Genomic DNA, 12,713 nt, shown 5'->3' with positions numbered 1-12,713 from the left:
TGCTGCATTACAGCCATGCATGGATATCTCTCGTATACAGGCATATGCACAGAATCTGAAAGATCGCAAGCATCAGAGGAAGACAGATTGTGACCGTGACCGGGGCCATGGCAAGAGGGCCAGGACTTTAGAGATCGAGGGTGAGTCCAGGGGAGGACAGAGACCGCAGTATTCCCAATATCCATTCCATTCAGCAGGGAGTGCACCTCCGTGGTTTTCAGGTTCGAGGTTTGATCGGTCTTCTTATTCCGGAGTGGACCAGAGTTCTAGAGCATCAGACCCTTAGTACAGACCAGAGTCAGGCCAGATGAGGCCCACTTTGCCGCGGTGTGCCAAGTGTGGCAAGTTACATGCCGGTCAGTGTTGGTTGGGCTCAGATGTTTATTATGCTTGTAGCTAGCCAGGTCATAGGATGCGGCAGTGTCCGATGAGAGAGAGTGGAGGTATGGTTCAGCCCATAGGGTCCGTGGCTGGTTCTTCTTCTGTGGTGCACCCTTCAGGGCAAGTTTCTCAGACACCAGTAAGACGAGGCAGAGAGAGGAGTGGAGCATCCATCTCGAGTGGTCCTCAGCACTGCACGTATATGCCTTGGCGGTAGACGAGGATCGTGAGACATCTCACGATATTGTTACGGGGTATATTATCGGTCTCACTCCTATGATGTGTATGCACTGATTGACCCAGGTTCCACTTTATCATATGTTACGCCCTTTGTTGTCGGCAAGTTTGGGATAGAGCCCGAGATGATTAAACCTTTTGAGGTATCTACCCCAGTTAGTGACCCGATTATAGCTAGGCGAGTATACCGGGGCCGTGTTGTTATAGTTTGTGACCGCCACATCGTAGCAGATTTGATTGAGTTAGATATGATTGATTTTGATGTTATTATGGGCATGGACTGGTTGGCTTCTTGTTATGCTAATGTTGATTGTAGAGCAAAGATGGTTCGATTCCAGTTCCCAGGCGAGCCAGTCCTAAAGTGGAAAGGTAATACTGTTTCGCCGACGGGTAGGTTTATTTCCTATCTTAAGGCAGAGAAGATGATCAGAAAAGGGTATATTTTTCACCTAGTTCGAGTTCAGGATGTGCAAGCAGGGTCACCGACTTTTCAGTCTGTTCCTGTGTTAATGAGTTTCCAGAAGTGTTTCCAGATAAGCTTCCAGGCATTCCCTCAGAGAGAGAGAGATTGATTTCACTATTGACCTATTACCAGACACTCAGCCAATAGCTATTCCTCCATATAGGATGACATCTGCGGAATTGAAAGAATTGAAGGAGCAGTTGAAAGATTTGCTTAAGAAGGGCTTTATTAGGCCCAGCACATCGTCGTGGGGAGCACCGATATTATTTGTGAGAAAAAAGGATGGCTCTTTGCGAATGTGTATTGATTATAGGCAATTGAATAAAGTAACTGTAAAGAATAAGTATCTGCTCCCAAGGATTGATGATTTATTTGACCAATTGCAAGGCGCGTGTACTTCTCGAAGATAGACTTGAGGTCGGATACCACCGAGTTAGGGTGAAGGAAGGGACATTCCGAAGACGGCATTCCGGACTAGATATGGCCACTATGAGTTCCGTGTTATGTCGTTCGTGCTAACTAATGCCCCAGCCGTATTCATGGATTTGATGAATTGTGTATTTAGACCCTTCCTAGATTTGTTCGTGATTGTGTTTATAGATGACATTTTGGTTTATTCACCATCAAAGGTTGATCATGCAGAGCATCTACGAGCTGTGCTTGGGACTCTTCGAAAAATAAAACTATATGCCAAGTTTTCTAAGTGTGAGTTCTGGTTGAACTCTGTGGCTTTTCTGGGTCACATTGTTTCGGAAGAAGGCATTAGAGTGGATGCCCAAAAGATTGAGGCTGTGAAGAATTGGCCAAGGCCCACGGCACCAACGGAGATACGTAGCTTTTTGGGCTTGGCAGGTTATTATAGAAGGTTTGTAGAAGGATTTTCCTCTCTTTCAGCCCTATTGACTAAGTTGACTCAGAAATCAGCTAAGTTCCAATGGACAGATGCTTGTGAGTAGAGTTTTCAGACGTTGAAGGATAAGTTGACTTCAGCACTAATTTTGACTCTTCCAGAAAGAGCAGATGGCTATGTGGTATATTGTGATGCTTCAGGTGTTGGATTGGGCTGTGTGTTGATGCAGCACGGTAAGGTTGTCGCTTATGCTTCTACACAGTTGAAGAAGCACGAGAAAAATTATCCAACCCATGATCTTGAATTAGCAGCAGTGATTCATGCTTTGAAAATATGGAGGCACTACTTATACGGTGTCCATGTTGATATCTATCTTCGATCATAAGAGTCTCCGCACATCTTTAAGCGAAGGACTTGAACTTACGTCAAAGGCGATGGCTAGAGTTGCTAAAGGATTATGATATGGATACAGCATCTGGGAAAGCTAATGTAGTAGCCGAGATGCCCTTAGCCATAAATCCATGGGTAGCTTGTCATGCGTGCCGCCAGAGAAAAAGAAATGGTCCGTGAAGTTCATCAATTAGCTAGCCTCGAATTTCGATTGATAGATTCAGGTGATGCAGGAGTTACTGTTCAAGACACAGCGGTGTCATATTTGGTAATAGAGATAAAGGAGCGTCAGTATGAGGATCCTATTTTAGTTCATTACCTAGATACAACACCTCAGAAGGAAAATACATCCTTTGTGATTACAGGAGATGGAGTACTCCGATATAGAGGTAGATTATGCGTCCCTAATGTTGCAGGGCTTCGTCAGCAGATTATGGGGGAAGCATATCACTCTCGCTATTCTATTCACCCAGGCTCAACAAAGATGTACCATGATCTCAAGGAAGTTTATTGGCGGGATGGTATAAAGAAAAATGTAGCGGAGTTTGTTGCTCAGTATCCGAATTATCAGCAAGTCAAAATAAAGCACCAGAAGCCCGAAGGTCTATTGCAAGCTATGGAGATTCCGACATGGAAGTAGGAGGAAATTAATATGGACTTTATCACAGGGTTGCCCCATACCCAGCGGAAGTGTGATTCGATATGGGTCATAGTTGATAGGCTTACAAAGTCAGCCCATTTTCTGCCTATCAGAACTACTTATGCAGTCGAGGATTATGCGAAGCTTTACCTTAAAGAGATTGTACAACTTCATGGTGTTCCCACGACCATTATCTCAGATAGGGGAACACAGTTTACAGCTAATTTCTGGAAGTCTTTTCAGAATAGATTGGGGACTCAGGTGAGTCTTAGTCTTTGCGTTTCATGCGCAAGCAGATGGACAAGCGGAGCGTACTATACAAACACTGGAGGATATGTTGAGAGCTTGTGTGATTGACTTCCAAGGTAGCTGGGATGATCACTTGCCTCTTATCGAGTTTGCTTAGAGCAACAGTTACCATTCCAGTATTCAGATGGCTCCTTATGAGGCCTTATATGGGCGGAGATGTAGATCGCCCTTGGAATTAAGACTCGTGTTCGAGTTTTGGAGATAGAAAGTGTCTTAGCCCATGTACAAGGGTACCAGCAGGAATTCCTGGCAATTTGCAGGATTAGAAGTTGAGCGAATCGATTTGACGCGATCTGAGTTGAATCTGAGAAAATCTGCAGACAGCAATCATCGTCGACGGGTCGTCGACGGGTCGTCGACATGGTCGACGGACAGTCGTGGTGCTGCGTCGATAGGGTTCCACAGCCTTGCATCTGCAGGCGCAGGTCGACGAAGCAAGTCGACGGACCGTTGACAGGTTGACGGGTCGTCGACCCGCACCGCTGTAGCTTTTTATTTTGGAGTATAAATATGTGGTTTACGAGCCTGTTTCTTATTTTCTCTCTTCCAAATCAGAGAAAACCCTAGTATATTCTCTCCCAATATTTCCTATCATATTAGTGAAGATTTGGCAAGATCCGAACCCCGTAAACCCAATCTTGTAAAGAAGAAGGTTGATTCTAGAGTTTCTTCAAGTTGTGAAGCTTAGGGAGTTGGAGTTGAAGTTGATCTTTGGAATCTTAGACCCCTCAAGGTATGTAAATGATTTCTACCCCTGTATTTGAGTTAATTATCAAGAGTTTTAGTGATTTTAAGTAAAGAAAGGGTATTTGTGGAGGTGGTAAGTTGATGAAGGGCAAGGTAGTGATTTGAGACTATTTTAAGAGATGATTGGGGATAAATTTGAGTGTACATATTTATATATAAGCGTTGTTATTGTTGTTGTGGTTGATCTTTGGATTAAATGGGAAGTTGAAGAGTTGTTAAACTTATAAGGGAAATGTTGCCCATAATTTGTCAAGCTCTATTCGTATTTAAAATGATTAGTAAGCTAGGTAAATAGTCTGATTAAGGCTTACGTTATCTTAATTGTAGACTTCCAAGTTCGAGAGGTAGAAGTTGGACGATTGGGTATACTTCGAGGTATGTTAAGGCTATTCCTTCTTTCATTTTGGCATGGTCCTTATGATATGAACCAATAACGAGCAAGAGAGCTTCTATATTATTCTACTCTTAGAAGCATAGGGAGCACTTCAGTCTTTGATGTTCATGTACCCCGTTTATGATTGCTCCTTCTGTTCATGGGTCCAGTTTTATGTATATAGTTATTCATGCATTACATTCATATATATATATATTGACCCGTGACCAGAAGGCGTTATATACGCAAGTATTATATGTATATGAGGTATGGAAATTAGATAGGCGTTGTATACGCATTACCACCTGATCAGTCGGTGCACCTTGATGATGATATATGGATCGGTCCGTACGTTCCTCAACATTATTATTATATGATATATGGATCGGGTCGTACGTTCCTCGACATTATTATTATATGATCTATGGATCGGGTCGTACGTTCCTCGGCATTACTATTATATGGGATATGGATCGGGCTGAACGTTCCTCATCACTATGACCTATATTTATGTATATGAGCATGATTATCATTGAGAGCGTGCATATTGTGCGCCCACAGAAGCATAGTCAGTTATACAGGTTTATGCAGGTACATACATATACTAGTTCATACAAATACATGCAGACAGTTATTTCAGCTTATGAGTTCAGATTTTATACATGATTGTTCTTACGCCTTTCATACTTAGTACATTATCCGTACTGACTCCCCATTGCTCGGGGGGCCGCGTTCATGCCCGTAGGTACCGGTAGACAGACAGGTGGTCCAGCTTAGTAGGACTTCTATCTAGCAGTGGTCAGTGCGCTCCATTGATCCGGAGTTGCAGTTTATTTTGGTATGCTAGCCTTTTTGGATGTACATGCATATGGGTATGACGGGGCCCTGTCCCGCCCTTTCTACAACTTTCATTCCAATAGAGGTCTGTAGACAGTTGTACATATTAGTCAGATGATGTAGCCTTGTCGGCTCCCATTCTTTTGTGTACTGCATATGTAGCGGCCTAGGCGCTTGCCTTTGTTCTTCAGTATGTATGTGTATATACAAATTGTACAGAGTTTTGATGTTTCCCTTTTCATGGGTTCAGTTTAAGTCATGCATGGGCTCTGGATGTCCAGTAAGATTCAGTTATTAGCATTGGGGTATTTGGTCGATAGAGGTCAGACACTCGTCACGACTCATCGGTTTGGGTCGTGACATCCAAGAACTCAGCCACACAAACAGAAAAGGAACAAGTTTTAGAACTAGGAAGACTCAACTTCTTTAAAAGCTGTCTATTTTTTTTTTACTACTGGCCTAAATTTGAGTTAAATGCTCAAGATTTAAGCCTTTTGGGTATCAAAATCCCTATTTTTTCTACTTTTTTTCTTCCCCCAAAAATACTAAACCCTGGTCCATCGATGTGGGACAAAATGTAATTTTTGAGAAATTCTTGCTTGTTACTGGAATAAATGACCGAGATCAATGTAATGCAACAATGTATGGTTGGATTTGAGCCAATCTCTCTCGATCCAGTTGGTTCTTGAAGAACCAATGGGCATCGAGGGTTTCAAACGGCAGAAACAACATTAATAAATGCTATTGTACTAGATTCAGGTAAGTAAGTAAAAGAAAAAGTGAAAATGGGAGTAACTTTATACCTCTAAGGCGGTGTTTGGTGAGAATGAGTGAAAATAGGACGGATATATTAATTCTTTGCCCCAAACGGACGTATAAAAACTGATTAATGTCTGAAACCTCTGAACTTTTGTCATTTTTAGCAAGGAGAGAGAGAAAATGACAGCGGTTACTAGGGTTTTTATGTGAAAGAGGGAAAGAGAGGAGAGAGGAGGGGGTAGGGGTGTGTTTGGTATGAAATGAAATGTTAAAGGGGGGTATTACCCCTTAAACTGAAAGGACTTGGGCCGGGTCTTGGTCCATTTGTAGACTGGACTCGGTCCAGATGATGAAGAAATGAAAATGACCCTTTTACATATGTATATGATGTATATGTATATGTATATTTAATGTATATACGCATATAAAGGATAAGGTGGGTAAATGGAATAAGCGGGTAAAGTTTAAAATGGTTGATTATTCCATATTATTCCAATTACAACCTAATCAATACATAATTATGATTAATTTATTTAAAATTGGCTAATTATGTAAATGGGCTTAACTTTGCAAATACAACCTTTTTTGATTTTAATCTAATTGATTATTTCAATTACGGCCCTATTTGGCCTAATTAGCCAATTTAAAGTTAATAATGACCTTAATTAATTTAAGCCAATGAATTTGATTATTTTAATTAAGGCCATAATCAAATCAATTAAACCATTAAGAGGATAATTTTGCAAAAATGACCCCAATTGTCTTAAATCATGAATTGGTTATTTCAATTGTGGCCATAACAGAAACAATTAAACAATTAAAAGTCAATTTATAATAATGACCTTAATTGATTTGAGCCAATGAATTTGGCTCTTTCAATCAATACCATAATTGGCTATTCAACTACTTATTGTGGAATTTAATCACAATTAAACACTGGATTAACCATGATCAATTCTAACAATTTGTGCAAATGCACATTAAATATACAGAATTAAGGATTGAGGGGTAAATGGTCAATTCTTTTAATTAATCAAATTCCTTGGATTAAATGGAATAAAATATTTGCTAATTGATTTTTTGGCAATTTGAACAATCAAATAAACAATTATTTAAAATTGTTTTCTCTTTGAAATTATTTTATCAAATAAGAATGGAAAAATATTAATCTAAATAATTTTATAAAATCATTTTGACCTCTAAGAATGCATGGTCCACTCCGTTTATCGTCCAAGGACTATGAGTAATTAAAATAAATTACGGGAGGTCAAAAATTAGGTGTCAATAGTCATCTTCATCATTTTACCTCATGATATCCTCTCTCCTGATTCATTCATCAACTGCTCCTGATGACTCTTTTTGTGATAGAACATATTTTCATGCTTGTTCTATTCTTCAATGAACTGCTATGTGACTGAGCCATCTTCATCTCTTTTGCTCTGCATCGGTCTTTGTGATGGATCATGTATGTGGATGGTTCATTCTCTCTCTGATCTGATCATTGCACTTGTCTTTGTATTGACACACATGTTTGCAATCTGAGTTCATGTGTATGCTCTTTTTTGTAGGTTCTTTGCAGTGGAACATGTCTATGGACATGTTCTAACCATCCCGTGCTACCTCCTTTACAATGGAACATATCTATGGACCTTCTATCTATCCTGTGCTGCTTGCTTTTTCAGGCCTTTTACATTGTCTGGAACCTCTGCTTCATCTCAACTAACTGTCTAACTTTGTTCAATTACCTTGTCAATTATCACATGTATCTAGACCTGATTTTCTTTGCATTGTAGGTTTACTTTGTCAATCATCAAAACTTCACACATGACTTTATGCCAACAGTTAGTTTTCAAGTTTTTCAATACCCCAACAATTGAGTTTTAATTTTCACTTTAGTTCAACAAATAATGTTTAAATTTATGATTACAAATATGAATACCACTCTGAATCTTTTTCTAAACATAAAAATATGGAAATTATAATTGTAATTTAAAAAATTATAGCCTTTTCCTAATATATTTGAAATTATATACAAATTGGACTAAATAAGGTAAGATCTGAAAATATGGGCTCATTTTGATTCAAGCTTGAGGCAAGTGACATAGAGGGTGAAAATCTCACGTTTAAAGGCTTCTTAACAATAGGCCGTTGAGCTATTTTGTTTATGAAATTTTGAAAGCCATAGGACAAAGCAAAACAAGGTTATATATTTTTCCTGTGATATATGAGTATGTTCTAGATTTTTACTAAACTTTCCTTGTGCAAGAGATAATGACTTCAAAGTGGGTATATATTTATTAAAAGAGAAATTAAACCAATAGATTGGCGAAGGATGGTAAGATTTTACTCGCACCTAATGGTCGCACACAATATTGGTGAAACCAATAGATTAAAGAGAAAATTGCTGCGAAAAGAAGGGTGAAAAATAGTTATAGAAGTTTTTAATTACTAAAATCATTTTTATTCAAAATCATTACCACATTTAGAGAATTCTGAAAAATTTAAACTTGGTAGCCCAAATCTTCCATCCTCCTCCCCCTCCTCCTCCGGAGCTCCTCTTAGTTGATATTTTATTTATGAGTCACACAATGACGTTTCCTATTCTCGCCACCAACTGCTGAAATCTGCTTCTATCGCGTCCTTCTATTCATATTTTCCAACCCAACGGTGTTCATCCCGTTCTGGTAATTCAAAAAGATTAAAATATTTTTTTTCTATCGTTTGTAATTAACTCATTATGCATTCTTTTCGTGCGGAATTGAAATTTATAATCCGGATTAAGTTTATTCTTGAATAAGTTGTATAGTTAATATTGATTCAAATGGAAATAATCTCTTACAGGAATAATTTCTAATTCTGCTATCCCTACTAAATTTGATTCTTGATTCAGGGTATAAAGTTATAATATTTTCCCAGCATTCAAAATCCGATAATTTTACTTGTACCAATATTAGGGACGGGACCTTTTTAAGTTCCCCAAAATTTTGTCGCAATAAGCATCTTTAAGAACATGTTTAAAGTAAATGAATTTGATTTTTTTAACTTATCTTCTCAGTTTCTCCTTTTGAACCCAAAGGGGAACACGTAAGTTTTTCAAATTAACAAATAGTGTAAAAAAAGAAAAGCAATCAGCTTTATGCCACCGGCATTCTTAATATATCTGTGATCTTATTGCAATCCATTATTTCTTGCTGTAATGCTTGTTTATTCATGTTCTTGAATATGTATTCCAACATACAAAGACGATTTTATTTGCCAAAATGATTGCATTAGCTGCCTATCATGTGATGGAAAGAGCTTTTCCTCCTTGGCATATCATGACTAATTATATGCTATTTACATTTCACATGGATTGAAGCATTAAAATAATACTCCTCTCTCTCTATTTGCTTTGGTATTATTTCTAGTATTATTCATGGGATTCAACAGTTTTTTTTTTCCTTTACCATGAACTTTAAACAACAAATATTTTAACTTATAAGGTACTATGATTTATGATAATTATTAATGTAGTTTCTAAATACATAAATTATGATTTTAAAAATTACGAGATCGATGTAAAAATGCATATTAATCCCTCATTCTTTTTTAGAGGAAAGGAGCATTGAGAAAATCATAGTTGAGGAACAATGTTTAAAGCAGAATAGATCTCTCCTAATTTTCAACCCATAAATCCCATGGGTGCTAGAGAAGCTAACTTGTATAATACAGCATTGGATTAAGGCAGTCGTTAGGATAATTTTCCAATCAAAATATTTTCTATCGCGATTTAGATAGTGAGAATGTATATAGCCGGATCCAACTTATTTGAAATTGAGATATGAAGTACTTCTAATGTGTCAATTTATGTGACACTCTTTCCTTTTTAGTCAGTTCAAAAAAGAATGACACGGTTCTTTATTTAGTACGTACTAACAATTTAATTTCAAACTTTCCATTTAACCTTAATGAGATTATTTATAGCCACACAAATGGGGGAGGAGCCAGGTAGAACTTAGGTGGTTCAACCGAACTCCCCCCCCCCCCCCCCCCTTTCCCCTCCCTTTCGGTGGAAAATTACACTATTTATACATGGTTATTTTTTTGACGTATATAGTAGATGTTGAACCCACTTTGACTTCTTCGTGTGTTTACTTCTATATATTATTTTGAACCCTCTTAGTTGAAATCCTGGCGCCGCCACTGCACACAAAGATCTATAACCATAATTTGAGACAATGAGTTTCAAAAGTCTTTATTTATTTTTTAAACTCTGTGCCGAATCAAACATCTTCACTTAAATTGGTAAGGAAGAAGTACTAGTTATTATTGTTGAGTGGTAAGTCCGTACAATGTTTATCAGTCACTTGTTTTAATTGCAAATTTTAATCGACGAATGTGTAGACATTTTTAAAAAAGAATCAGCCTGTTGCATGCATTCATAAAGCTTTTGTAGCTAACTTTTCCGTGTCAGAATAATTTTGTCCTTGCTAACAAATAAAATTGAAAATAAAAAATGAAACTGATGTATTTTCCTGCATAAAATGCAGTTAAAAAACAAGATCCGATGAGTCAAATATGCCAAGAGCCTAAGGGCTTAAAATCAAATATCCCAGCTGGATTTTCTTCTCATCATCAATCTTGTCGTGGTAAGCAAAGGAAAATGGATGAACATGGAGGGAGCAAAGTGACAGGCATTAAGCAAATTGTAAGACTGAAAGAATTTCTAAGTAAATGGCAAAATGTCACACTTGGTCCCAAGGGAAACAACGTCAACCACGAGGACAGCGGCAGCAACAATAATAATCTTCGCGGTAGCAATTCCCCTGGAGGAATATCGCCGTCGATTAGTATGAGGCTAAGGAACTACAATATATATTGTGATTCAGATGAAGAGAGTTGTCAAAGTCCAGAGCCACCACATGGTGTCCCTAGAGGCTATTTGGCTGTTTATGTTGGACCGGAGCTACGGAGGTTTATAATTCCTACAAGTTATCTTAGTGATCCATTGTTCAAATTGTTGTTGGAAAAAGTTGAGGAAGAGTTTGGGTTTGATCATACTGGTGGACTCACTATACCTTGTGAGATTGAGACATTCAAGTTCCTCATGCAGTGCATGGAGAATCATCAGAGAGATCAAGCTGCTGATCATCAACACCATTCTGGTTAGCTTGTCTTTTTCTCATCATTGCTTTTCTTTTCCTTTTATAACGGTGGTATCCTGATCAATTTGCATACGCCTCATGCTATTTCACACATGGTACTGAAGCGAATCTAGAATTTATAGAACATGGGTATATTATTCAAAAAGGAGGAAAAAAGAAACTATTAAGTGAGAATCATTCCTATTCCTTTGGATAAATAACTTAACATTCAATCAAGTGCCCCATCCAACCTTTTTGAAGCATGAGTGTCGGGCTGGCAACAGATAATATTAGTTCAATTTTAGAAAATATGAACCTAGATCTGCCCCTACTTGTTGTACCTCCCACTAGCAGGAGTGGAACTGAGTAGAAGGAAAGGGGTACAACTGAATTTCCTTTGTCGAAAACTTATACTATGCAAATAGGGTAAAATTGAATTTATTTGATTACATGTAAATTGTTGAAGCCCCTTGACAGAAAAATTCTATTGCAGTGATAAAATGGTTTAAAAGTTCCTAACTATGACATATGTATTTTTTTTTTTTGAATCGCATTGTATAAATTCCTAATTTCGTCACTACTGACTGACATAATTAACTCTGCCAATCAAAATTTAGGTGGATGAGAATAGAAATCACTCCACCTTTTTTTTTTTTTTTTTTGTGAATTTAGTTTCTTTAATTTCACACTTGTGAATATTCTTTTATGATGGATGGATTATTGGCCGATTATGATTTAGATAGGTAGAATTATTTGACTTAAATGCCTCTAAGTGCTATTCATTTCCTCCAATTTAACAAGTAACTTTGTTGGTTTGATGCAGCTGGATCTTCGCCAGTTGTGGAGTGAGTAACTACCATGGTCTTAGTGATGATTGAATGTTTAGGGGTGAAATATTTTCCTTTTCTGTTTTTTTCTTCTCCTATCCGATTAAGATCTTAGAAGATCCAATTGTGTACTTGTATACAGTTTCATCATTTCTATTTCACACTTGTCCTCTGTTTGTCATGTGTCTATAGCTGATTCTGAAAAGAAAAAAAAAATTGAAGGAGAAATATAAAAAAGGAGGGCCTAGGTAGTTATTGAAAAGGTTCATTGGCAAAAAAGAGAAAGCAGAAACCTTTGGCCTTGTCTAGGTATTACCTACAAGAATTTATGAAGATCAAGCTTAGCAAAAATTATTGCCTTTTTAGATATTGCCACTTGTATTGGAATAACCCTGTCCAAGTATATTGTAAGGCGATTGATGTTTGAATTGTACAATATTTATGTTCTGTCAAATTTATATTACATTGTATGGCAAGGGTCTTTGTACAACTACTACTCCCTCCATGTCATAATATGTGGCGTTTTTAGCTTGAATGTTCTTTACCTGTAAAATGATGTAGTTGAATTTGTATACGTAATTTATGGACACGTGAATTGAGATGACCTGATTAGATAAGAAACGTAGTATAGCAATAGAATTGAAAGGTAAAGTGAAAGAAATTGATTAATTCGACAAATAAACAAGTATAGCCTGAATTTCAGTGTTGATGCCAGGTAGAATCGCCGGAACAGACTTCTAACAGAGCTTATGAACTAGCAAGAACTCTTAGAATTAC

At 37.6% G+C, this 12,713-nt stretch overlaps 1 protein-coding gene across 1 annotated transcript; it reads left to right on the top strand.

Moving 5' to 3' along the window:
- The first annotated feature begins 8,464 nt into the window (after positions 1–8,464).
- Positions 8,465–12,433, top strand: LOC132067046 (uncharacterized). The gene is made up of 3 exons (XM_059460203.1): positions 8,465–8,670; positions 10,516–11,130; positions 11,933–12,433. The coding sequence occupies exons 2-3, from the start codon at positions 10,533–10,535 to the stop codon at positions 11,956–11,958; spliced, it is 624 nt and encodes a 207-aa protein (XP_059316186.1). The 5' UTR covers positions 8,465–8,670; positions 10,516–10,532; the 3' UTR covers positions 11,959–12,433.
- The last annotated feature ends 280 nt before the right edge of the window (positions 12,434–12,713 follow it).

The sequence above is a fragment of the Lycium ferocissimum genome, chromosome 8, assembly GCF_029784015.1.
Source record: "Lycium ferocissimum isolate CSIRO_LF1 chromosome 8, AGI_CSIRO_Lferr_CH_V1, whole genome shotgun sequence".
Classification (NCBI taxonomy): domain Eukaryota; kingdom Viridiplantae; phylum Streptophyta; class Magnoliopsida; order Solanales; family Solanaceae; genus Lycium; species Lycium ferocissimum.
This window is presented reverse-complemented; position numbering and strand designations above follow the sequence as displayed.